The sequence below is a fragment of the Taeniopygia guttata genome, chromosome Z, assembly GCF_048771995.1.
Source record: "Taeniopygia guttata chromosome Z, bTaeGut7.mat, whole genome shotgun sequence".
In the NCBI taxonomy this organism is placed as follows: domain Eukaryota; kingdom Metazoa; phylum Chordata; class Aves; order Passeriformes; family Estrildidae; genus Taeniopygia; species Taeniopygia guttata.
Window position 1 is genome coordinate 49492037 of NC_133063.1, and position 27284 is coordinate 49519320.

Here is a 27284-nt window from a genome sequence, read left to right on the forward strand (position 1 = left end):
CAAGCAAGGAAAGAAATTAAGAAAGAGATTTTGCCGGCAACTTGAAGTATTTCTTATCACTGGAGAAGTAATTTACCTGTTTGTCCCAAGTAAATACAGTTGTGGACTTATCTGAAATTGGCTGTTAGAAGAAAAGGTGTCAGAACAAAATGGTAAATTAAGCAATAACAAGTGACCCAAAGAACAAAAGCAGTCATTCCAGAGCTCTGCAGGAATGTAGGAATGAAATGGCTGTGGAGCTAAAAAAAATATACAGTGTCCCATTAAACTGGTAGAAGCCTGATTCACTTCATGGCTCTTGACCAATTGCTATTATAGAACAAAATGTTATTTGCTTGCTGGTTACAAGGTTTTTTGGAACTAAACTATTAACAGCTGTTAGTTTAGAACAACATTCTACTCAGCGTAAGGTTTTTATTTTTCCCAGTTATTTTTGAAGTTTTCTATTTCCTGCTGGAAAAGAAGTAGTTCTGTACCATATATATTAAGGGGAAGGATATTGATATGGACCTCATTTAACAGTGTTCTGAGATTTACAGTAAAAACCAGAGGTGTAGATAACTCTTAGTGGTATGTTCCGATTGAACTGGCAGATACTGATATGAGAGCAAAGCAGCTCTTGCACCATCACTGATAGTAATTTCCTCTTGAAATATGTTTAAGTGATCTTTAGTCAATTGAGAAGTACAGTTGTCAGAATTCTGCACTTCTTGCTTGAAAATTTAGCAGACAGAATGGACAGACAGAATTATAAGTTTGAAATAACTGTATGGTCTTAATTCCTGTGTGATTCTGAAATAAGATAGAGATCAGAAGCTCATAAGAATTCATTTCAATAACTTAGACTTAAAATAATTAATTATTTGAAGTAATGAAAAAAGCAATCTTCTCTTTTTATTAAATTTATATATATAATTTTTCTAAGTGGGACAGAAGGATAGTCTTAAGCTTCCCTAAAATTCTTGAATGGATATTTAGATGTGGGTAAAGCCTCATCTCCCATCTTCTAAGAGTTATGGTTTGGGATTTTTTTAAAACTGTTGTGTTTTAAACTAATGTGTAGGTATGCTGCCGATATCATATATGCAAGACAAAGATTCATGTGAAACAGCCCTTCAATACTGTGTGACCAAGGCATTTTTGTAACACAATTAAAAATTTCATTTTATCCAATGAAGATTTTGAAGCTCATTTTCAAATTCAGTCAAGGAAATCGTGTGAATTTATTTTTTAAAAAACAGCCATCTCCATAATGTATCTCTTACAAAGTAATTTGTATTACAGAAGTATTTTTGTCTTGCTACTTTAGAGACTGACTTTATTGCTTACTTAATCACACTTTGATGTTAATCCATTTAAGACATTTTATGTAGAAGGTTGTGTGGTTTTCTTAGTCATACAAGCATATCCATAGTTTTTAAAGCCTGACATGAAGATTTTACTGTTTCCTGCCTGGTACCTAACAACCAGAAGTGAAGACCATAGGCCATTCATCAATATGCTCCTATTTTTGGAATAAAAAATTCCAAAACATAACTCCCACTTTGCCATTTCCATCCTAATTGACAGAATTATTTCCACCTTCTGTTCCTTGCAAGTTTTAAATACTTTCTTCACTGTATTCACACATCTTGAGTTTAATTTTGGGTTAGAAAAACATTGGTATAAAATCAATGCAATAAAACGGTTTAGCATGTCAGATTGTTCTGATTATCATCAGGATTATTTACGAATAAATTTTTCCGTAAACTTAATTATATCACTGACAAGAACACCTCAAAAATCCTTTCATAACTCTAAGCTGATTTGCTTTTCCATTATAAACTGTATAAACTATTTAGCAGTACGGTTCTGTTATTTACAAAACACAGGTATAGAATTCAGCTTCTTAACTTAAACGGGCACTATTGATTTTTGTTCAGAAAAAGCCCGAATTCTGTAGATAAATTTACTGTTTCTTGTAGTGCAGAAATGGTACACTATTAACCATTTGAGAAGTCAGGCTCTGATAGTGTTGATTAGTTGATCTTTTCTGTTACAAAGGGTACACAGAAACCTGCATAACAGGTTGAGAGAGCTTGTTTTACACAAGGCTTTGTCTCATTACAATTTTCAGAATTAACCTGAAACTTGAAACTTTTACTGAGAAAGGCCATTTCCAGTATGTAATCTTCCCAGTCTTGGTCGTAAAGTGTACTAAGCACTAAGGCTCTGCCACACATAAAGTAGTGGATGGTTGTTAGACTACTGCACCCCTTCCAGAGGTTTAGTACCTCCTACCACGCCACGTCTTGGTTCAGGACTTTATTTTGATGCTTTGCCATTGTGCCTATTTTTGCATCATCATTGTATGTTGTTATCTCACAATTTCAAGCCTGTGAATATTGGTTCTAAGAAGCTAATTCAAACAAGATAAAGCTATTTTGCCAAATTTAAGTTTGCTGTTTCAAGAATTTTGTTAATTACACTTTTTTCAGATGGGATATTATATTCATAATCTAGTTATTCAAACTCAGAACAGAAAATAAAGTTCAATCTTAATTTATTCTAAAATCAGGAGGGACTGATAAAATCATGCTGTCCTGCATTCATTATCAAATCCCACAATGAGGAAATAATTTGTATCAATTTCTTGTTCTGCATTAACACTATCAGTTTTCAGAAATATCTGTGAAACAACTAGTACTGTATCTGTATTTCAAGCAGGGAAACTGAGTCAGAGAAAGGTTCTCATGTCTTAGGCATGACCGCATATAACTGATCAATAACAGTGCGAAGATTAAGGCTGAAGAATTAGTAGCTGTTGTGTGTTGACACATTTCAACATAATACACTACCAGGGCACATTTTTTTTCACATTGCAGAAATTCTTTCTGTAAACTGCAGTGCTGGGAAACCCTGTAATTACGCACAGAGCACGTTAGGACAAAAAAAAGCCAATAATTTTTGGATCAGCAGGTTTACATGGAACTTTAGAAACTCACTACCAATAATATTCATTCAAACAGCCATCTTAGGCCACTTTGTACTGCTTGGATGGTAGTGGAACAGATAATCAAGCCCTTACAGCATAGCATAAGGACTAGTTCTTATAGCAACCTCAGAAACCCTTACCAACCTCAGTGAGGCTTTGTACTAGTGCAGGGATTAATTCGTGTGGAACTAATTGCAGAACTGTGACCTAAGTAAGAAACCGGTCTAGCTCTATTTGCTTGTTACCCAGTTGTCAAAATGTAGTGCTCATTAACTGCAGAAACAAAAAGTCCAGATGGATTCTTTATATCTGAGAAATGTGTTTCTCATATAAAAAGAAAATAATGAGTAACTCAGCAGCAGAATTTAAAACTTTATTGAAAAGAAGGGAAACTCTTAGGCAGGTCTTTTAAACAAGAATTATTCAGAGGCCCTTCTTCTCTGCATTTTATTATGTAATTTTACAAAAAAAAAAAAAAAAAATTAATCGAAATGCACTTCAGCTACCTGAGACCACAGAACATGAATGAGACTAAACAAATGCTTTCTAGTCCTGCCACTCTTTTCCATAGCACAAACGCCATACTTGGTGTCATTTGTACTCTAATTACTTTTCTCTCCATCCTGTAACACTATTCTCTAGAACACAGTTTTATTTTCTATTCTACACAAGACATTTCTGGTCTCCTCTTGCTTAACCAACCTGCTGAAGTCCCTAAATCATGATCAAATAGAGGTCACTAAATTGAGAGCTATAGATGTTTGGTTCCTTTCACCAGCAGATGTCAATAATCTGGTGTAGGAGGCATGACAGTATATTTTAGCTAGCAAAATTTGGCATGAAGTTATTATCTGCTCTGTGGAAGTACCAATAAAAATCAGTCTTTAAATAAAAGCAAAACCACAAAGTGACTAAGAATTGGAACTAGCAGTTGTCAAAATTGTTCAATGTTACAGCATTTTCAGGATATACTCAAATTCTAACATGACCTAGAATGGAGCTGGAATGCTCTGCTGCCTAACATCACTGAGGAGCAGTCTCATAAAACATTTTATGAAACCTGAGTCTGCCTATCCTTCAAAAAGAGCAATCCCACTCTTCTCTGAGGCACGTATCTACCAGGGAAGGCACCAATGCGTGTCTGGCCATACAAAATAATTGCATCAGGGAATTGACCTGGCCGAAAATTAACCCATTAAAATAAATTTGTTTGCTGCAAACCCACTGTGGTTTGCAGCAGGATCAGTTGTCTGATCCAGATTTCTTCACACACTTTACCTAAATGCCAGTATTAGACAGTGGTGAAGAACATGGATTCTTGAATGGAAAGGAAAGATAGTTGAGTTTCACCATCTATACAGTTAATGTGTTCCAGATAAAGTAATGTGTTATTTGACTGGGTATGGAAGTCCTACATCAGATAGGCACCAAGCCATTTAACAATTGGAAATTGCAACTGGTCATGTCAGCTAACGAAAGAACTAAATAAATATGCAAACAAAGCTGTTGGTGGCAAATACAGGACAAAATCTTCAAAGTTGTAGCTGGGAAGTTTAGGTTTTTTACAAGTGAGCCCATCTATGGCTTCCATTTGTAAATGTGTCTCAAGCATCATTTATCTGTTCCCAGCAAGATAAATGGATCCAGGCATTCACTTGCTCCTGTCCCTCAGGCATTGAAACCCATCACTTAATCACCCAGTAAAGCCTTTCAATCCTGATTATCTGCTTCTTTGCAAGTGTTAGTATTCCTGAAGGTAGAGATGTGTAAAGATGCTTAACCTCCTGCTTCTTTTTGACTGTGAAAAGTCTAAACCACAAGGCGATTCTCAAATACATCTGTCCTGGTTATCTCCTTCAATATGAAGCAAATCGGTAGGATCAGGCCCCACAGAGTAAACAGGCATGGACAAGACTTCTGAAGACTGGTAGCTAGTATGTATATGCATTGCATATAGGATTACACTCAAAATCTCAGAATTCAAGTCACTTGGCTGCAGTAGCATGGATTGTTTCATTAGCACTCAAGATATGCCCTTAACAGTAATCCAGATTTTTAAAAATAGCAGTGCAAAAAATCCTTCTAAATAACTGTGATAATTCTGGCCAGGAGGGGGTTAATTTTTGCAGAAGCCAGGAGGGAGCTTGGCCAGGATCCAGGAGTTATTCTATACAACCTGATGTCATTTTTGGGGTCAGGGGAAGGGGCCCCATCTTGTTCTTGGAGCATGTTGGGGATTTCTACATGGTGAGCACTTGTCTGTGAATCATTCGCCCCTTCTACACGTCATTATTAAAATAATTATTGTTCTTTCTTCTATTTCATTGCTGTCTTCAGTAAACTGTTTTTGTGTCAAGGCATGATGTCTACATTTTGTGCTTCCAGTTCTCCTCTCTATCCCACCACAGAGGGAAAGAGAGGGGAGCAGGGGACTGAGGAAGCAGGGTGTGGTTTGCAGTGTTTTCACTGGGAACACTAAATTGGGAACACCATTCCTAAACCATGGCAATAACTTAATATTTTCAGGAGTAGTAGTAGATGATACCAGAGAAAGTAAATTGGTGTAATAAAACCCACAGGTTACAGTTGGATATGTCCAGTAAGTACTTTATAGAGGTTCATGTTAAGATTTTACTGCTTCTTTAAAAGACTAAGTAATGATCTCTTTTCCCTCCCTTCAGGTGTGATCCTGGGATTTTCTCTTCGATCATATAAGATGAGCTATCGGGAAGTGAAGTACTTTTCGTTTCCAGGAGAACTACTCATGCGAATGCTGCAGATGCTGGTCCTGCCACTAATTGTATCCAGTTTAGTCACAGGTAAACAAAGAAAAAACAAAACAAAATACACCCCCCCACACCCTCTTTTGAATAATTTTATAAAGATCCACACATCAAAATCTAAAAAGGGAACATTCTATGTCCTAGAAGTGTTGTATAACCTGCAAAAAGACATAGCATTGCTATTGCTGCTTCAGACATAATGTAATAAGAAGTTTGAATTAATATACAGAGAAACTGAAAGATGGTTTTCCAAATTTATAAACAGACTAACAGTACAAACTACTATATGCAGCTGCTATGAAGTTGACTCTGTTGTCTGCTCTCTTCTTTTACTTTCTGAACAGATACTTCCTCCACAGTGTCCTATTGTTACCAAATATAATGTGTCTGAAAAACACAGTGCCAAAACCCAAGAAAATTGAAACTGTTGATTGCGGGCAATAACACACTCCTGTAACCACAGATATGCAAAACATCTGTCTGCCTCCTAGTTTTCCAGCAATAGACTAGGAAAAAACTGAATCCTATAATAGAATTGTTTATGTTGGAAAGGACCTTAAAAATCTGGTTCCAATCCTTTTGCCATGGGCAGGGACACCTTACACTAGAGCAGATTGCTCAGAGCCCCATCCAAACTGTTCTCTGACACTACCAGGGAAGGCTTATCCACAGTGTGTCTGGACACCCTGCACCAGTGCTCCATCACACTTATAGTAAAGATTTTATTCCTGATATCTAATCTTTTAGTTTAAACTGTCTCCTCTCCTACCACTTTAAGTCCTCTTACAGGCCCTTCAGGTACTGGAAGGTGTCCTAAGGTGTCCCTGGAACCTTCTTTTCTCCAGGCTGAGCAACCCCAATGCTCTCAGCTTGTCCTCATGAGAGAGGTATTTCAACCCTCTGATCATTTTCATGACTTCACTCCAATGTGTCCATGTCCGTAGGGGATAGATGGGATTGAATGGAAAGTTTGGAAGAAGCTTAATTCCATCAGTTCTGGTTTCTTGTTTTCTGTCAGAAGCTCTAACAAGCTTTGAATTCTCTTTACCAAGTTGTTCCTCTAATTAGTGATATAATATTTAATTTCTTATGGTGATGTATGACTTGGCATTCTACCCAAGTTTTGTGGAAGACCTCTCAGATTTGCTATGAATGTTTAGGATGTACCTGTGATGGATTTATTCCTTCAATTATCTGAAGAAAAGAAGGTATGGACTTTAGTCTATCAACAAATCAGCTTGGAGAACTTAATTAAAATCACCCACTTTGTAGTCCTAATATCTAAAACACAAATACACTGCCTTGATTGACGGAGAATCCAGATAATAAGTTGTTCTCTATTTAGTTGATTGTCAAATATGTTAATATTAAGAGCTCTTAAATATGCAAATGAACAGAGACTCACATGTTCACAGAAACCAAAGAAAGTGTGTACAAGTACAAGCTGTTAATTCAACAGCAGAAAACTAGGGTAGTCACAAAATTATTAAATCATTTGCCTTCTCATATTTCAAGGTAAAAAAAGTGAAGTTTGTTTCTATGCACACACATTATATGGATACTGAAAGTTAAATGAAAGTTTAAAAAGTTACTGAAACTAGGGAGTATAAGTTTTGTAGTAGAAATAATGGTAGGCTTTATTCCCAACCACTATATAGTTTTGTTGCATGTCATACATTCTCCCATCTTCTTATGCCTTTCACCTGCAGAACTCCGTGCGTTGGCAGGACACTGATACAAGAACCATTAAAAGTAGAAAAGGAGAGATATTTACCCTTTTTCATTAACAACTGGCACCGCTGCTCAGTTTTGCAGGATGAATTATTTCAGGAGAATTTATCTGATCAATTCTCAATTCCGTATAACTCTGCAATCATACTGGTTCTCTGAGAGAGCTCAAGGTAAATCAGGAAACTAAGTAGATCATCCTACACAAGGATTTGAATGATTTTCAATAACCTGAGTAGGAAAACTTTGCTCAGGCAAAGATCAGCAAATCCATCTTACAGACTCACAAGCATCAACAAGGAGCTGGACTTCTGATAAAACAAGAAGCTCATTTGCTGTGTCACCAGCTCTCAGTAGAGATTTTGTGAAATATCAGAAAAATGAGTTTCGAAGTAATCCTATTCTAAAAATAATCTTAATTCTCTGGATTCAAACAATACCCTTCTCTTTAGGTGATTTTCTTTCCCTTTAAAACCCTTTATCCTTTTTTCATAACAATTATCTCCTTTATTATAGAAAAGCATTTGTCAAAGAGAAATCTTCTCTATCGGTAAGATTTGCCTTACTATCATACATGTGCCTTGTAATACTAAATGAATATTAACGTTAAGTGGATTATACTTAGAGATCCTTTTGAAGTAACAATAGCAATTTTCAAGGTGAATAACAACACTTTAAACTTCTTTAGCTGAGTAGGGAGCAATCAGAGAAAACTCAATGCATTTCACAAATGGCAGATTTAATTTTTTTTTAAGAATCATTCAGTACAGCAGTACTATACCCTTTCTCATCGGAATAAAATACTTTTAACAAAATATTCTAAAAATTGTTGAAAAAAGCTCTTTTCTACACAAAACAATACCTCATTTAGCATACAAATTGTTTTTGTAAGAAGGATGTTTTTACATATTTGCTGCAGAACTCTCATACAAAAATGGAACATATAGGCATTAGTAAATATCAAAATAATAATAAAATATAACCTTTGCAGGTGTACTACTGTGCCATTTTATGCATGCTTCAATTCTTTTTTTACATGTTATAAGACAATTCAGTGGATAAAAGTTGTATTTCTCAAGTTGGTCTTCAGACCACTCAGTATATTGCAGGCAAATCTCTTATTTCCTGTCTTTTGTTTGGCAAACCAAGTGGATGCCTCTTAACTAATCTCAAACTGACTCCTCCAGGTCTTCATCCTGATAACATACTTGTTTCTTCCAATTGTCAGTTGTTTGAATAAATATATTTTGCTGTTTGCTGGAGCAAAAGTGCTTCATAGAAATGATGTCCTGGTTTTCTTTTTGTATTTACGCAAGTGTGATGGATGTAACTCTGGCAAAACCATAAACTATGGTCTCTGTGGTATTAGAAATAGGCTGGGGATGATTACATTCCCTTACCAACTTCATGAATGTCAAAGAAGTTAGAACAATAAAATCCAACTTATAGTTAATGCACTGTTACAGAATAAAAGATAAATTGAGAAAATGAAGACTTTTGCTATTCAGGTAAACAGTTCTGATGGTTATGCACAGACCTCAGGAAAATAAACTATGTAAGATTAAGTCAGTCCAGTCACATTTCTTTACCCCTGGTTTCTGTATTTCATGAAAGAACCAATGCAGGATCACATTCAGAGGTTTTTAGTCACATTTACCTTACGACTTACCCCTATTGCCTGGGGTTCAAGCAGGTATGCAGCTTTCTCCATGAGATTCTATCTCCTGGTGTGTGTTTTACTAGGCATGTACTAACGTCTGCTTGGGAGAAAATGGAGGTTATTTGCATACCATTCACCAGCTTTTCATGTTTATAGGAAAATATGATTATATGCATGTCTATATTACTTATTTTTGTGGTCTAGACGCGGATTCATCTCTATACTCTTTATTGCCATACTGTTTTTTGTCTACAGTCTTTAAAATGAGAGAGCTCTAAGTCAGCGTTCCCAATTGGGATCTCATATAAAGTCAAAGGCAAAATTAAAACATGGTGTATGAGAGGAAATGTAAATAACCAAATAAATAAATTCCCATTTTGATTGTATTATGGCCATATCTTTAATATGAACTTAAATATTAATTCCTATGCAAACAGAAGACTGACGATTGTGCTCTGTTTTTGTTCTGTATTTGCCGCAGTTATGAGAGAAACAAGATTTTATGCTTTCTCATTTCACTACAGCTTGAAGCATATGACATGAAAATTGATTTACAAAATTATTTTAAATTATACATTGTCCCCAAAAGGTATATAAAAGGAATATATATGAATATGATAGCAATTCAACTCATGAAATAGCCAAAGACAGAGAAAATTGCAACAGCAATAAGAGCACTATGCGTTAACATTTTTTGAGCTGTTAGAGCAAGATTATAAATGAAATTGAAAATCCAGTCCTTAAAGCTGGCCCACAAGTTTTTTCTGCATGTTTCAGTTATTCACTGATTATAATGCAGTCAGAATGATGTATCTTTTCTTAACGAAAGGGATTTCCTGAAATCCCTTCCATGAAAATCTTTACAAAGAGCATAGTTTTAACATAATATTAGTGAGAAATATTAAAGCTAGAGAAATTTTGTAAGGGTTATTTGCAAATGTTTTGCACAGTTCTAGTCGTAGTTCAGTTTAATAGACTGCTTCTCCGTCCACAAAATTTTGAGAGCTTGGAATTTACTTTTACAGGGACAACTATTTTTAAATGCAAGTGAAGTGGTATTACATTCTGTGCAATTCTTTTAAATATCTTTGTGTGGTAAATCATAAAAAGCATAAAAGGCTCATTCTAGACCTGACACTAATTTTTGCTGCACATTGCAGAAACAGTAAGTCTACAGTTTGTTTACTAACATAACGTCAAGATGGGGAAGGAAATAGGAGTACAGAAAGAGTAAAACTGAGGTCTGCTGGCTCACCAAGGATTATACAGCAATTATAGAATCAAGCAAAGACCCCATTTGTAAGTACCAGTACAACATACTGTGCACTAGACAATACTTATTGTCCAAACTGTTTATGGGAGTAACACTAATATGGTGCAAATGAGTCTTAACCACTTACCAGGATTTTGTGTGCAAGGTTCTGTACAAACACAGACCATGGGTCCTCTGCCAAAAAAAAGAAGGCTGTGTGGAAAAACAGTTTAAAAGAATGAGCATGAAAAATTTACTTCAAAGAAGAGCATTTCATATCTAGTTTGTATAATATCTTTGTTTATATTCACTCCTGTTTCTAACTCAAATAATGTAGCTATTGTTAGTGGGTTCTGGAAGAAACAGAAATGTCCCTGCCTTTGTAGGGTTTCAGTATCAGTCAACCACACTGAGTACTGCAGGAGACATGAGGGATTTTGTTTGAAGCAGACTCAGAAACACAAACGTTTTTTCCTGAAACTTTATGAAAATGTTCTTAGTAGTTACTGCTACACAAACTATAGAAAGTGTTGACAAAAAGAAAGCTGGGATTTCCATGGATGGAATCTTTTTAAGGAACCTCAGAAGTGCATACAATGCTTTTGAGTTTAGCTATGAAAGGAATGCAATGGATGGTGCCTGTTAAAAATATCCAGTAAGGAATAAGGTCTATCCTTTCAATGAAATAAAACTAAGACGCATAAAATTAAGTAATAAAACAAAGCACTCTCAGGGTTCACAGCTAACAGATAAGTGGTACCTGCAGTTGCTTAAAATTGCCTACAATGAACAAGGGTAATGTTGTAGCAACTGAACTTGACATAGTCTCCAAGTCACTCCCTTGCCTAAGCAAGGAAAAATGCAGCATGTGGACATGAGCACACTCTACTGCGGAAAAAGCAGGTTTTTCCCAATGCTACTTCTGGATGTAGTGCGTCTCTGCTTTCTTTCTCCCTTCAGATGGGCTGCTGGTGAAGTGTTCTCAGGGTTTTTTATAGCTATTAGGCAGCAAAGAAGATGACTGTATGTGATAGAAATTTTAGTTAAGGCATGTAGGATGGCTCAGCAGATCCATATAGCTATTTTGGTTATAATGATGGATTAAATTAGGTTGTATGACAGGGGACTGTGACACAGTGACTCAACCTCCCACATCCAGACAGCAGATATACAGACATAATTCTAGAAAATAGTCCAATGTTATTAAATTTAGAGATTATGTTTTATATTTGCCTTTTTAACATTGTAATGAGAAAATAAATGATCCTTGAAGAGTAACTAGATGCAAACGCTATAAATCATATTAAATCCCCTCTGTTAATCGTTAATATTTTTTGACAATAGCATTCTCCTTTATTACCATAATAAATTGATAGCAGTAAACATAAAGGACCAGAATTTTGAATTTGCTCATCTTAAGCTTTCACATCAGAGCACACAACAGGGAGGGATCTGTGCATCAGCTTTTCAAAAAAGAGGCTGTGAAAGTAGCATGTGTCTAGGTTTGTTGAAGCAGGACCCACACTGCTTGAAGTCTCTAAGCAGTTCCTGTGCTCTCTTGTCTGCTGGCTGGCAAGTGTATTGTGGAAAAAAGGCTGTCACCTCTACAAGGCCCCAGGTGCTGTCTCATATCAGCTACAGTATTTTTGGTAATTTCAACAGATGGAAAGTCTCTCATTCAGGCCAGAACAGACCCGTGGAGTCAGTTAATTCTCTCCTGGGGAAAAAAAGAGGAGAGATCTAGCAATAATTCCCTTTAATTCATTCTGGCAGAACAGACACATAACCAAATACCTGTGAAACATCTTAGTACTCGCAGTTAAGCTGGAAGATGAAAATGTTAATAAAAGTCAGTCTTAACTTCTGTGTTCAAGAAAAGTTTAAGAAATACAGCATTCCTGATTCAGTTCATATAGTTCATACACAAAAACCAAGAAGCAGTTAAGCAACGTTCAGTCAGTTTAGCTAGCCACCAGAGCAATGAATCCATTCCAAATTTCAACATTTGGCACATTTTCTGATTTTCCAGAAATTATAATTTTTGTGTGGTCTATAGAAAGGATTTGAGAAGTCAGACTAATTAATACCCACCAAATCAATAAAAAATTCTACATTCATCTCAGGTGTCTCAGTGATAGAGAAAAGAATTAAATTCTTTCTGAGTAAAGCACTTCTTGAATTGTCAGTGAATTTGAGCTGCATATGTATTTGTAATGGGATCCCTCTGCAGAGGAATTCTGTAGACATCTCCTGGTATGAAGCCTGCTATGAGTAACAAATTCATGGACATCCTAGGGGTGTATTATTTTTTCATTCATGGCTTACTTTTAGTGCATAAAATATTACTTAAAAAGTAACTTGCCTTCCTTCTAGACAACTCTTCCCTCTTTCTCTGCCACCCAAAGCTTTATAAGCACATCAATGTTGTAAAAGCTGAATTACATAGCAGTTTTAACTTTATGCACTTGTACATTTCATGCACAAATGAGTTCATTCATATGTATTCATATGGATATTTGCATATGCAATTTGCATAACTGGATGACACAGTTATTTAATTTGAACTTTCACATACTTAAAGGAAATAAAGGAAAGTCATGCTTTGATTTGTGTGTGCCCAAAATAGAGTCTGTCTTAAAGTGTGGGCACATAAATCACAAAGTTAGTAGAGATCCAGTCATCTTGTAAACAGAATATCCTGTCAGGTTAAAAAAACAATTGAAGAAACATTATGGTTTCATCTCTTGAATCTTTATGGTAGATTCAGGCCAACAGCAGCTAAAAATATGCAAACATTGATGTATAATATGACTGTTTTAAAGACCTTCTCTTCAGTAGCTGTATTTCCGTGTAAAACAAATGTCTATCAAGTCTCACATATAGTCTTTAATAAACATTATTTATATAGCCACTCATAAATGACAAGATTTGAACCTTCTTATATTGTTACACCTCACAGTTTTAAGGAAATATGAGCAATATATGTTTTATAATTATGTCATGTAAATCTTAAATAAATTGGAAAAATATTTTTGAAGTTAAAAAACTGAGCTTAAATAGCAGGCAGCTGCATTTAAAAAAATTTTTTAAAAAGGTAGCTTAGGAAGTATTCAGTACCTAGAAGCATCAGCTTTCATGTAAAAACACTAAAGAAATGATGTTCAGATTCTGAGTGTGCTGGCAGTCAGCTAGGGAATAAACTATACCTAGCATTTTACAAGACATGAAAGTTAGAAAATCATAATGAAGTATTCGTATTATAAATATACCTTTGGATGGAACATGTTCCTCAAAAACTGCTATACATCTTAATCTATGCAAGTGCTAAAAGCAAGGACTTAAGAAAAGTTCATAAAATTAAATTATAACTCATATTTCTGAGCCATTTATGAAACTATTTGGCAATACAGAATACACAGAAATCTACCTTCCCAAGAAATCTATCTTCTTAGTCAGATTTGACTAAGACGTAAAATGCAATAACAGCAGAGATTAAATTCCCCCACAAAATAACAGTGTGTATAAGATAAAATTTGATTATATCATAAAAGAGAATACCTAAGCAGGACATAGAGCATTCAAAAGGAGAAAGTACAGAGCAGTGTGGTTTTTGAAGTCGTAGTCTCTGAGAGCAGCAGAAACAGCAGGGGTGTTCAAGAACAAAGTCTACAGTAACTAAAGATAGTAAAACTTAAAAAGTTCCTCTAAAGTAATTTAATTTTGCTACTAGTCGTTAATTGAAGGGTGATTTAAACGTAATTGCAAAATATAAGTTCAGTTGCTGGCCAAAGTATTGAGTAAGAGATTGTTATACTTTTATTCAGTTTGCATTCTTCATGAGATTCCAGCTGAATTAACAATAGGGGCAACTTCCCACCCACAAAGACTCAGTTTTGCTTTTATATCTTAGTTCAAATGCATAACATCAATACCTTGCTTGCTGACAAAGCAAAAACTGTTGGAAAGAACACATAAAAATCAAAGCATCTTGCCTGAGCACTGGTAGACCGTTGTAAAGCCACACTATCTCTTTTCTACATTTCAGTCATGGGCAGAAGGATTGAAAGTGCATTAGGGAAAACTCAAAACACTTTTTTGAGTTTAGTACAAAAATGTCTTGGTTACAGTAAAACAGCAGACTTGAAATTTTTAAAAACTCAAAAATACTAAAAATCAGCTGTAAAGTCAGCAACATTAGTTTGTAAATGGAAAGTTTGTGCAGTAGAATGTCCAAAATGCAAAGCAAATTCTCAGCATTTTGAGAATTAGGACACTGAGCAAGCATTTTGTTCAGGATATTGAATACTGAAACAGTAAAGAATGATGTCTTCAATAATGAATGAGTCTGTGATAACCTGACAGGTGAGCTAGAATGGTGGCAAGTGCAAAGTAATACACCTGGGAAAGGGAAATGTGCTGCATCTAATCACAAGTTCTCAAATGAGCATTAGTACAGGCGAGAGTTCTCAAACTCACTGTGAACAGTCCAGAGAGGGTGACAGAGCTGGAATGAAGTTCTAGTGAAAGACAAGGAGGAATTAAACAGACTTCATTTTTTTAGGTTGAAAAAATACAGCCACAGAAGTTGCTGTAAAAGTCCACAATTAATTCCTTGCAGAAGCTATAATGGAGTGGCTATTTATTACAATATCTCCTAACTGTATTTCACAACAAAGGAAAAATAAGTTGTAAGAAACACCAAGAGCATGCATTTACATTAAAGAAAAGGAAATACTTTTTCACAGGACACAATTCAGCTCAATTAGGTTCATAGTTTCAAATTAAAATTAATTTGTTTAATTAAATAGTTTCAAATTTAAATTTATTTAAAAGAGAGTTCACAGATACAGTCATCACTGGCTAATAAATTTGGGAAACTAGCAGTTTAGCAAGGCCCTAGATCCCACTGCTCCCTTGTTGCAGGGAGGGCAAACAAGGGCAATTTACTCTATCTTCTTCTTTTCCTCATAGTCTCTCAGTAAGAACCTGTTTTCAGATAAATGTGAAGACAAATGGGTTGGACAACCACTGGACTAATTTATATGCCATAGTTTTATGTTGGTTTTAGAGTCCTTAGAACTTAACAGATTGAAAGTATCTCTCATTTGCTAAGATTTCACCTACCACTTACTCTGAGGCATTGACTACTGTATAAGTTTCAGCTCTTCAAGAACTAGTTCAAAACCAAGGAAACACAATTCCAGGATTTAAGAATCCTCTCAACACAACCAGACATTAAATCACTCCATTGGCATGAAAGTGGACTTCAAAATAAAACAGCCAAAGCAAGCCACCATGCACAGCAGAACTGGTAGCTCTTAATTTACAAATAGCAACAATATAAGAGCCATTATCACAATATCAAAATAGATCAACAAACAACCAGAAAATGTGGGCCTACATGCAGGCTTCTTTCAGGCTTTATCAGCTTTCACTTTTCTACTCCTTTCACCTCCTTAACTCTCCCTTGAACACCGTGATCCACATCCTCATTTCCCACATTTGAATGTAGCACAATTCCATCAAATTTTCTTCCTTGCCGGTCTGTCTTTGCTGTAACTGCTTGTGAAAACTGGAAGAATCCAAGGAAGAAAATTCCTGAGGCTGAATTTTGGGAACACCAGGAATGTTACTGGAAGTGCTTGCTCACTGGGAGAAGTAACACATATCATTGTTTCATCAGCACTGTGAAATGTGATAAAATGCAAAGTACTTTCTGAAGAATTGCATCAACTACACAAGATCATTGTAGAACTTGCAGTACATTCTCCCTTTAGAAACGTGGTCCTGTGATACTATCATCAGTTCCTCTAGCCTTGTTTTCACTCTGGCTTTTTTTCTTTTTCTTCGCCTTTTGATAACAGACAGTTGTTGGCCTATAATATATTGTTCCCGTTTAATTCTCAAAGCTAATTGTTGGATCTACTACATACAGTCCTTCAGACGTATATCTGGATTACAAACTTCTATAAGGTAGATCCATCATTATCATCATCACTGGAGGTACTGAAAGCCGGGGTCTTGACAGCTTTGGTGAAAATTCCACCTGAATTCTGAGCAATGGAAAACGAGGAGAGGCACTGTGGACTGCTAGACTTACAGGACGCAACTTTGGGTCTGGATTCCAGTAACATATTGGGTTGTCTGGATGCGGAGGAAGGCTTCCTAGATAATTGTTCATTGTAGTTTTCTAGCCGCATCTCACATCTCTCACTGGTGAAGAATAAAAAGGAGAAAACAGAAACACTCAGAACAAAAATCTCTAATAGTTTATTAAGACTACATGTATAGCTGAGGACCAGCAATACTTGGGATTTGGGTTATATGCCAGGGAGTGAAAAAGCACTTCTTTCATGTACTGGAATTATTTTCATCCAGACACTCCTGGCAGTGCATAATTTTTTTCATTAATTACAGGTTGTTTCTGAATACATTCTGTATCATCCTGTTCAGACATTGAGAAATGAATTTAACAAAATATAAATTATGCTGTTGTATATGGTATGGAGAATGTCTCAAAATATAATCATTGCAATTCTATAATTCCTCATTGATAGGAATTGCTTCTGAGTTGTATCACAGTTCTTTTCCCTAGTTCTTAACTTCTTGCAGAGACATGGCTGACTGACAGGTAGCATACCTTCTCCTTATTCCTGTGTTGAAATGTTGTCTCTGGATGAATGCCTGAGACATTCGTCAACATTGCAAAGTATTTGCTGTTTGAATCTTCTCACAGAGCTGCCAGTCTTCTTTAATTGGGTGGAAAGTCTCTTGGTGCAAACTTTTTCAGACTCACAGAGTCATATCTGTTTCTCTTCACGCAGGTGAGTCTAGGGTTCAGCTGTTACACTCCTGAAGTTTGGTGAGAAACTCTTGTGACCCGAGAAGTGACTGGGGTTTTGTGATGGTGGCTTACGCCAGAAAGCAGCAGTTTGGGCTAAGTCTGGGCATACTCTGCCACTTCCATGCACTGCATCAGATAGGTCACTTGGACCTCCCTAATGGCACATTTCTCCACTCCACATGACCTTTTTCCTTTGATTCTCCCTAGGAATTGGTCTTCCCAGGTTTGACAGAATGATGCCACTGATACACACTGCAGCAAAGCTACATCAGTTTGGCTAAAATCACATATATTAGTCTCTGCAAGGCAACAAGTTCCATTTGAATCCCAGAAATGGGTAAAAAGAAATTTACCTTGAGGACAGGTAGTCCTGTCTTGAGTTGTCTGTCTGACGGTTCCTCAGGTCAACAGAGTTTGTATTTTTAATGGTTTTGATTTTGGACAGGTGCAAGTTGTTGCAAAGCATAGCATTTCCAAAGGCAAGAGGGACACATCTAATCAATACAAACAATAATTCCTCAGAGGTTTGCACACTCCATAAAAAAAGGCAGTTTACTACTCCCCACACTTTCAATTCCTGCTATAAGTGGGCACACTTATGTCTAGCAAAATAGCAAGAAAGGCACCTGGGATGACAAGCTCTGAAATTTTGGTTCATTGGGTTACCAGATACAGCAGTTCTGTGCATTCCTTCTACCAATAGCATCTTGAAAAGTCCCTTTTCTCTGCAGGATTCTATCAAAGGAAGATATACTAATGATGATCTACACAGACAAGTAAAAACTACTGGAATACAAAGAGACTTGTGCAAAAAAAAAAAAAAAAAAAAAAAGAGAAAGAAAAGTACTGTCATGTAGAAAGGAAAATATAAAGTTCTTTACAGCTTCACACAGCTGAAGAGCAATTCATTTCTAAGACTGAGGAATTAACATGCAAATAAAGAAAACATTTGTGCCAACAAGAGCTTTTAGATCTTAATGCTATTCTTAAGAAACAGTCATCTCTGGGAGTAAAAAAATCAAAGCAAACTAAATTCTGGGCCTCTGATTGTGAAATGAAGCTCACAAATAGATCCCAGCTATATTCTGAAAACTCAAGAGTCAAAATACAGCGAGCACTTGTTTGAAAAAATTTTGGGGTTTACCCAAAACCAGTATTCCAGTGTTTGGAGAATATGACTTATAGTTCCTGATTTATCAGATGCAGTGTAAATCATCCAGCAATATTCATCTTCTATACTTCACTGAAGAGCTTGAAGGACTTCAAGTGTATCACAAATTGTGAAGAGGTTTTGGACTAAGTACACTAACATAAATATTTTTTTATGTGCCTTAATTCATCACATTTTCAGAATCAGACCTTGGTTTGTTATAATTATATACTTAAGGAGGATTAACTGTTTTTCAGATAAATGCATTTTTTCATCCTCAGACAATAGTATGAGTAGCTCCTTACTGGTGGTAGATAATAAAAACAAAAGTACAGCATAACACCAGAAATACACTATTTGCATTGCAGCTAACATAATGATTCTGATTCTTCCCACCATAAACAGCTCTCTCATTTTCCCTTTACTCACATGCAAAGCTGAACACTTAATTCTGATGTTTCACTACCCACTTCAAACTTATTTCTGAATACTTAGATAATATCAGAGCTTCTCCTGTGAATGTGGTTTCTTTTCTGAGCTAGAGAGAAAGTAGGTTTTGGTCAAGAGTTCATCTAATGAATGGCTATTTCATTAATGCAGTAATTCATTCTTGCACTGAAAATCAGCTTTGTCCAGATTTTACAATTTCAGTATGTCTTAATTCCCCAACCTCTGAAAACCAAATTATAGAACATGTTCTTGCTAAGCCTGGTTAACATCTGCCTCATGGTGAATGAACCTGTGCAAAGGACCATCATTCATTAAAAAAAATAAACCTTTCAAATTCAATATAGAATGATTACTAGTTTGTTAAAAAAAATCCGCTAGTTTTCTGTTCTGCAGAACATCACAGGCCATTAATAAGAGTAACCTAAAAACCTCTCTCTTCTCTTCCACGTGTTTAGTTTGAAATCAGCTGATATTTTCTTTGATACCTCTCACCTGTCATAGAGATTCATATTCTAAATCCTGCCAGCAAGCAGATAATGCCCAGACAGCAACTGTATAGCACTTGAATTGTGGATGCCAAATCCTCTTTTTCATCTGTACTTAGTGCTGTAACATCCTGAAAAGAGCGTAATAATATTAGTAAAAAGTACTGATTGCTACTGTCAGGCATTCCAGGGTAGGTATAAACTTCTTTCCATTCCCTCCTACAAGTCTGTAAGATTAAAAAATACAAAGAAAAAAATGTACGTCTTTGATCTTGCAAGGCTGTAACTGAATCAGTGACCCAAAGTTCAAGAGGTCATTGAAACAAAAGAGAGAAAAGAAGGAAAACAAAAGCCTGTTCACATGAAACTCCAATTCCACACTTTCTTAATGAGTTCTCTGAAGCGCCTTAACATCATTACTGAATTGTGAAAAAAACCTCCAAATTATAATGACAATTGAAAACATAATAGACTAATTGCAGCTAAAGTAATGACTGCTTAGTATTCATATGGCGTATTACCAGAGGACCATGAATTCACAAATAGAAATTGTTTTTTTTCTTAAACTTGATTTGATTGTTATTAATTAAATTTTTGGGGTGAATTTAGAGTGTAATTAGGTTCCCCAATGAAAAATAAAAAGGAAAAATGCTATCATGTTATGCATTAGGATATTCTCGTTTATTATGAACATATTAGCTAATAGATTATAAGTGGAGTTTTAAAATGCTACAAGTTCATCAATTTAATCATGTTTATACAATTTTTTTAAAAAACTTTCTGTATGAGATCCCATTCCCTTTAAATAGACTTAATTATATATGATAAAGGAAGTCGCAGATTGTTTCTACATTCTTTATCAATATAGGATTAATATTTTTATTAAAAAACTATGTGCATTTTGTTTCTTTTGTCAAATGCAAGTTCTTGTGATTCTTTTAAAAAAGGAATCCTGAAGTAGTCTGTATTGTCTAATTAGTTACTGTTCTGTAGTTTCTAATTCAAATAATGACTTAGAGACACAAAAGAGCTCTGTGTGTTTCATTTTGACATGGATAGATACTGTGTAGTGGTGCATCTTCTTTGTGTCTGAACTGTGAGAGGAACTGAGGCATCACTACATTAGGTCCTGCACAAATGTCAGCACAGGCTTGAGTATAATGTCTTTCAGGACAAACCTCCCCAGACTGAGAAGCTGTCATATCAAGATCACTGTCATAGAGAGAGATACTAAGATACTGAGATACTCCTACCGCTGCAGGGAGCGGAATAGCAGTGGTACCATGGAGTTTCATTGTAAGCCATTTATGTTGCTACAGTGCAGATAGCAACTGAAGTTGGAGGCAGTTAAAATTATACTTAAAGTGTGAAAGGAGAGAAGTCAGCAAAGAACACTCCACAGAAGCATACAGAGTGCTGTAAAACAGTATAGCCTGAAAAAGTGTAGGGCGCATGGGGAGGAATGTAATAAACTAAAACGATCATGAGATGTAAACACCAGCAGAGTGTGTACAACATACACAAAAAGAAAACACTAGCTCCACGAGCAGCTCATGGAAGATCAACCGGTAAAACAGCAGAAGATCAATGAACTCCTAGATTAAAGCAAAATGAACATTTAGAACTTCTAGGTCAGACACAGATGCACAAATACTGATTTTGTGCATCTTGTCAGTTGTATCACTGCCAAGATTTATTAAAAAGAACAAAACAACAAAGCAGGGCTATTTTTATTATTAGTAAACTGTTGCAAGACTAGATGGTAGCTACTGCAACAACAAAAAGCATGGAAGTTTCTTTACTGAGTGAACTAGTGGAACTTCACTAGTGAAGTTACTTGTGGAACTTCAGATTACTCAAAAAAGCCAAGTGTCATTATACATACCTAAAAGCAATGTCACACCATTTGTTTCCAAATTATCTTAGTACAGATGAATTAACAAACCATGCTCTCCATGTTTTAAAAATTCTGCTAAAATTAAAAATCCAAGCAGGAATCCAAAGGCTAGGTTGTTGCCAGATGCATTAGTCACACACTGCCATTGATTCAACTCTTTATTAAGTCACATCCAAGTGGGCAAAGCTTCCGTCCAAATGATGGTTGCTGCATGAACTCTATAAAACTAACAAGTGTCAGACCTTAGTGGACAAACATCCAGATAAGGTACTATCATTGCAAGACAGTCTATTGTTGGAAGTTTCAGTGAAGAAGCCAAGAACAGGTTTGCTGACAATACTGAAACATATTTTAAGTGAGGTGATGTCTCCAGCACAGAGCTCTGACCAGTTAATAATCAGAACAATCCCATGCCCCAAAACCCATGTAGTTTTTCACACAAATAGAGATGTCCATCTCTCTTTTTTTAGGGGAGAAGCTTAATTTCCCATTCTCTAAATCTTGCACCACTCTGACTAGAATTATATCCATTTTTCTAGCAAATTCATATAAGTGTCTCTTCAATCACTTGTTTACATGCCCAAGATGTAAAAGCAAATTTTTTTTTTACAGTAGACTGCACTACCAGCTACTGTTCCCTTATGGACACTTCTAATTTCTCACTATTTTTTCTGCAACAACTAATGTACATCAGGAGTGGTTTAGTATAGTAAATAGTCTGCAGCTTTGTCACACTGTATAGAGCCAGTCAGATAAAAGAAGCACTTTACATTTGTGGAATGTTGTTTAATAAGCACTGTACATACAAAAACATGTCTGTGAAGAGCTCCTGACACAATTTGCCAAAACTCAGACTAGTATTTTAGCAAAATAAAAGTTTGCACATGTATTTTATAGAAATCACATTACGGATTTTTATGGAGCACTGAGGAGTAGCGTGCTCAACACTGTCCAGAAGACAAAGGTAATTGTATCACTTGTATCATGTCATAGGATGCAGTGCAGTTCATGCTTAAGGCAGGAATTTTTGGCAATACATTTAGAATAAATGAATACTAATATTTCATCCTCAGGGAATAGGATAAAAGTCTTACATCTACTACCATATTTATTTCAGTCTTGCAACAACACGCACTTTAGGATTTAAACTAATTGAATGTGCTTTGGCTTATCAGCTACCAAAATAAAATTGTTTCCTGATTAAACTGAACTAATTTACCATGTTACATTATTCCTTTTCATAAACAAATATACTTATTTCTTTCACTCCTTACACAGAAAATAATTAGTTTTATATCCAACATATGAATCTCATTTCCAGGAAAGCTTAGTTCAAGTGTCTGGGTATAAAAGGATGTCTTTTTAGAACTGCTCTATGCAGGTAGCAATAGTGTTTTGTTACCAAAAAAAATTTTGAGCTGCTATTTTCTCTGTTCCTGGGCCTCTGATTCTTGGCTTGAATACAGTCAGTTCTTTGTACTCTGTTATTACAATGAACTAACCAAAGAAAGAGAGTCTTGGTTTGAGACTGTCAGCTGTTACTAATCACTGCTTCATGGCTTGCTGTGAATCCCTGCTTGCATCTCCCTCCTGCTCTGCTTAGCACACATAAAGAAGATAAATTACTCCCTAGTTTCCCTTCAAAAAGCATATTGTTTGTCACATTCCAATACTGTGAGCAAAAGACAGAATAATGCGAAGAGTTAAATGAGTATCTCAACAGCACCTCAGCAGGGTCCTTCTCAGGCAGATGTGTTTCAGGAAATGTGCTTTCCTACTGGTTCTTCAAATGTATCCTGTTATATTGCAAACCTGAAAAGCAAGCCAACTACACTTTTCCTAACAGAAGAGCATAATCCTGTAGGAGTTTTCATTTAGTAATGTAAGCATCATTGGCACACAGTAGATGCACCAAGTGTTTCATATTGATATATTTAATTTTACCAGGTGTTATACGTCATTGTTTATGAATACTTCAGCAATAACAAGCAGAGTAAAGAATTATGAAATTCTTCCCTGCCCTTAGTGACTCATACTGACAGAGAGAAGACATTTAAAGGAAGAAACGTAGAACAGCTTGCATTGTAAGGTCATGTAGTCCAACCCCATGCAGTCAGCTGGGGCAGCTTCAGTTAGATCAGGGTACTCAGAGCCCTCTCCAGCCTGACCTTGAGAGTTTCCATGGATGGGAGAGACACCATCTCTCTGGCTGAGAGCGTTTCAACTCCTTCATTGTAAAAAGTTGTTTTTTATGTCCAATCTACCCTCTTTAAAACCATTACCTCTTTTCCAGTAATGGCAGACTACTAAAAAGTCTGTCCCCATCTTTCTTACAGGCGTCCTTTATGTACTAGAAGGTGCTAAAAGGTCTCCCCAGAGCCTTCTGCTCTCCAGCCTGATCAACCCCAACTCTTTCAGCTTGTCCTCAAATAAGACGTGCCCCATCCTTCTGATACCTTTGTGGCCCCTGGACCTGCTCTAACAGGTCCATGCCTCTCTTGTGCTCAGGACCCAATAGATAGATGCAGTGCTCCACTCCCATGCAGGTGGAGTCTCATGAGGGCAGAGTAGAGGTGGAAAATCACCTCTCTTGACCTGCTGGTTATGCTTCTTTTGCTGGCTCATGTCCAGCCTTGCACCCACCAAGCCCTTCTGGGCAGGGCTCTGGGTCTGTTCATGCCCAGGCTGTGCTAATACTGGGGGTTGCCCTGACCCAAAGGCAACACTTTGCACATGGACTTGGTTAAACCTCATGATGGTTTAAACTTGGTTAAACCTTCACCTGGGCCCACTCCTTGAGCTTGTCCAGGTCCCTCTGGATGATTTGATCTTGCTCCTCAGGCATGTCAAACACCTCTCTCTTTGGTGTCATCTGCATACCTGCTGAGGTTGTACTCAATCCCACTGTCTGTCGTTGATGAAAATATCAAACAGTGCTAATACCATCACAGACTCCTGAGGGACACATCATGTGTCTCCCTCTGGACATGGAGCCATTGACCAATCAAATTTTTTTTGCACTGAAATAAGCAAACTAGAAAGAGAGTAAGGCTGTGGGATATCCAAACATGGAAATTGCTCAGATAAAAACTGCTATTCGTTTGAACTTAAAACTCAATAAGATTTTAACCAATAATGTAGAATGTATTTCCTTGCTGTATCAGAATGCTAAAAATTGATGGCCCAAGAAATACTTTCAAGCAAACACAAAAGAGTAAGTTTTACAAAGTGAAGCTGTTTTACTGAAAGAGCATTACTCAGTGGTGAACCACAGCAAGAGAGTCTTTTATTATTCTTTGTTAACTGAAAGGTAGAACTCACTGTAAAGCCACTAGAGATTATTTGGACCTCTTTCATTTACATCACTCAGTGATGTTCAGACATCATTGTGCCATAGTTTCACAAACGTTCTCCTTCAAAGGAATAAACTGTGGCTAAAAAAACAGGTGTTTGTTTGCTAGTGTTCTGCCCCAGACACTCTTTCTTTCTGCTTCCCTTGTAAAAGTTCTGGTGTTCACGTGACACAATTCTGGGGCAATTCAAAATTACAAACTGTCAGAAACAACTAACCCTACAAAACTCAAAGCTAATCATTTTCTGGCAAGGATGGGGCAGGACTACAGAGCTGTGGGGCAAGGCTAGTCATTTAGGACCTGCTTTTAGCCATTTAATTGGCTCTTTGAATTGTATTACTATATCCCAGCCATGGGTTTCATTAGTCAGCCTGGCTTAATCACGGTCACATAATTTTGGATCGAATACAACTGCTAATTTTCGTCTATTTTCCCACTGTTCTTAACACAACTGGAAAAAAATAATGTAACATTTAATTTCATTATCTAAAAATTCATATCTAAACAAAGATAAGTTTAATTGAGATTTGGGAGCAACTTGTCTCATCAGTTCATGTAAAAAGGCTGTATTTCAGACATATAGTTTAAGTGGCTTCAGGAAGTCATTAGCCATATTGATTTAATATTACTTAATTTCACCTATCCATATAGATCTTTGAAAATGTTACTGTCTTTTTTCTTTGCAATTTTATTATTTTACTGTTATTATTATTAAAAACTGTAATCTAGAGATTGGGTAAAAAAAACCTGATCTTGTGAAGGGCACAAATGTCAAAGCCTAAATTTAACTTTTGTTTTCTGGGAATGCTCAGCACCACAGAGGACATATTCAGCTGCTATTAAGCTCTAGTGCGTAATCATGTTAATTAAACTTGGGCAATACCTCCACTGTCTTTACCTAACTATTGCTTTTCCTTAGAAGTTTTCTGTCAGCATATTTTACTATGACCTAGCACAGTGTTCTTAATTTCCACAAATCCTCATCAACATACACAAAAGAGATTGTTCTCATGGTCTCACACTGAGAGTTTACTCATCACACAGTGCTTAGTGGATGTAGGGGGTGGGAGTAGCCCATTTGAGACTGCTTCATTAAGAGAGTGAAAGACAACCTTAAAGAAACAAAATTAGGGCAACACTCCTGAGTCAACAGTTGCCATTATTGCTGCTCCACCATAGGAGTCCTTAACAAGCAACTGCAATTTCCTAATGAAGAGACCATAAAAAGTGAACAGGAAAATAATTAGGAATAAAAAGATGCTCTGTTCGTAATGTTTTGTGTATAAAAACTTAGTTCAAAACATCTAAGGGGAATTTATATAAAAATCTCCATTGGCAAGGAAGTAACGTCAATTCAGTTCTAATATGCTGAATAGGAAAAGAATTCATCATGGTCATAGGAATCCTCTTTTTTTTTCAGAAAGACAATATGTATAAAGACCAGAATGGACAGCTTTTTCTACATACTCATTCAGAACTGCTTCATTATTTTATGCATTTTCATCAACATGTTGCCACATCTTGGCAGAATCCTGACCTGGAGGTATTGGGTCCTGTGCCCATAGGCGGGAACCTCGTGGCAGTGACAGCTCAGCCAAGACCCTGCACCTGGGCTCTGAGCACACAGTCTCTCCCCTACTGAGAAGAATTACCACTATCCTGTGACAAATGACTGAGCACTTTGGGCTTGTCAAATTTGGAGAAAAGGAGGCTGAGGGGCTGACCTCCCGGTACGGGAGGTAGTGCACTGGAACAAGCTTCCCAGAGAGGTGGCCAGTAACCCCTACCTGTCAATGTTGAAGAAGTCAGTGCAATTAATGATTTTAATTTTTGGTCAGTCCTGAAGTCTAGTTGGCCTAGATGGTTATTTCAGCTCTAACTGGAATGTTCTATATTTAAAATGCTTATCATTATGCTTCAAAAGGGATTTTAAAGGAAGAAAAATCTAAAAGCAAGGGGGGGAAATGCTTAAAACCACAATAATTTTAGTGTAGGAAAGCGAACGCATAAACAACTTTGATTTGCCAGAAGTTTTTAAAGGGTGCCAAAAACATTAGGAGACAGACACTTTTAATACGATGAGCAGTAGGTGAGCATTTTAACTGTTTTCAACCGGAAATTATAGATATGCATAAATGTATATGCTCACATGCACACCCTCTATTCCCCTCGTTAGTCTTGCTTGCCCTATCTTGAGGAAAGATAAAATCACCGATGGTACTAGAATCAATCCTACATAATGACTGTTTTTCCTCAGAGGGTTGCTATTTACTTTGGAGTGTAAGAAAAGAGATCCTATTTAAAAGCTATTATTTATGGACTCTCGTTTGTTAGTGATTAATTAAGGAGCCAAATATAAACCCAAGGATGCTTTGCTGACAAGGAGTTTTCACACAGAAACAGGGCTTCAGGCATACCAGCTAGTGACCAGTTACTGTTGTGGGAGAAAAAGCATTTTGGATCTAATTGTGTAGTATGTATATTTCTTCTTTCAAAATAAATACTACAGGTAGAAACTTTCAAGTAGTGTAATAGGGAAAATTAAGCATAAACTCAGATCTCAGGCTGAAATAGCTCATTGAGGACATTGGACTCTTATGCACAAATCAGTTTATTCCATTGATTCTATTGTGCTAATTAAAGGGAGAAAGTATTCTGAAGCTGTAGGACTTTTAGCATAGGTTCATATTTCATATTTCAGCTTTTAA

At 36.4% G+C, this 27284-nt stretch overlaps 1 protein-coding gene across 1 annotated transcript in view; it reads left to right on the plus strand.

Annotated features, from left to right (window-relative positions):
• Positions 1 to 27284, plus strand: part of SLC1A3 (solute carrier family 1 member 3) — a 64980-nt gene that overhangs the window by 13485 nt on the left and 24211 nt on the right. Inside the window, exon 3 of the mRNA XM_002194998.7 lies at positions 5656 to 5793. Coding sequence (XP_002195034.1) covers positions 5656 to 5793 — 138 coding nt within the window. The remainder of the gene's footprint in view (positions 1 to 5655; positions 5794 to 27284) is intronic.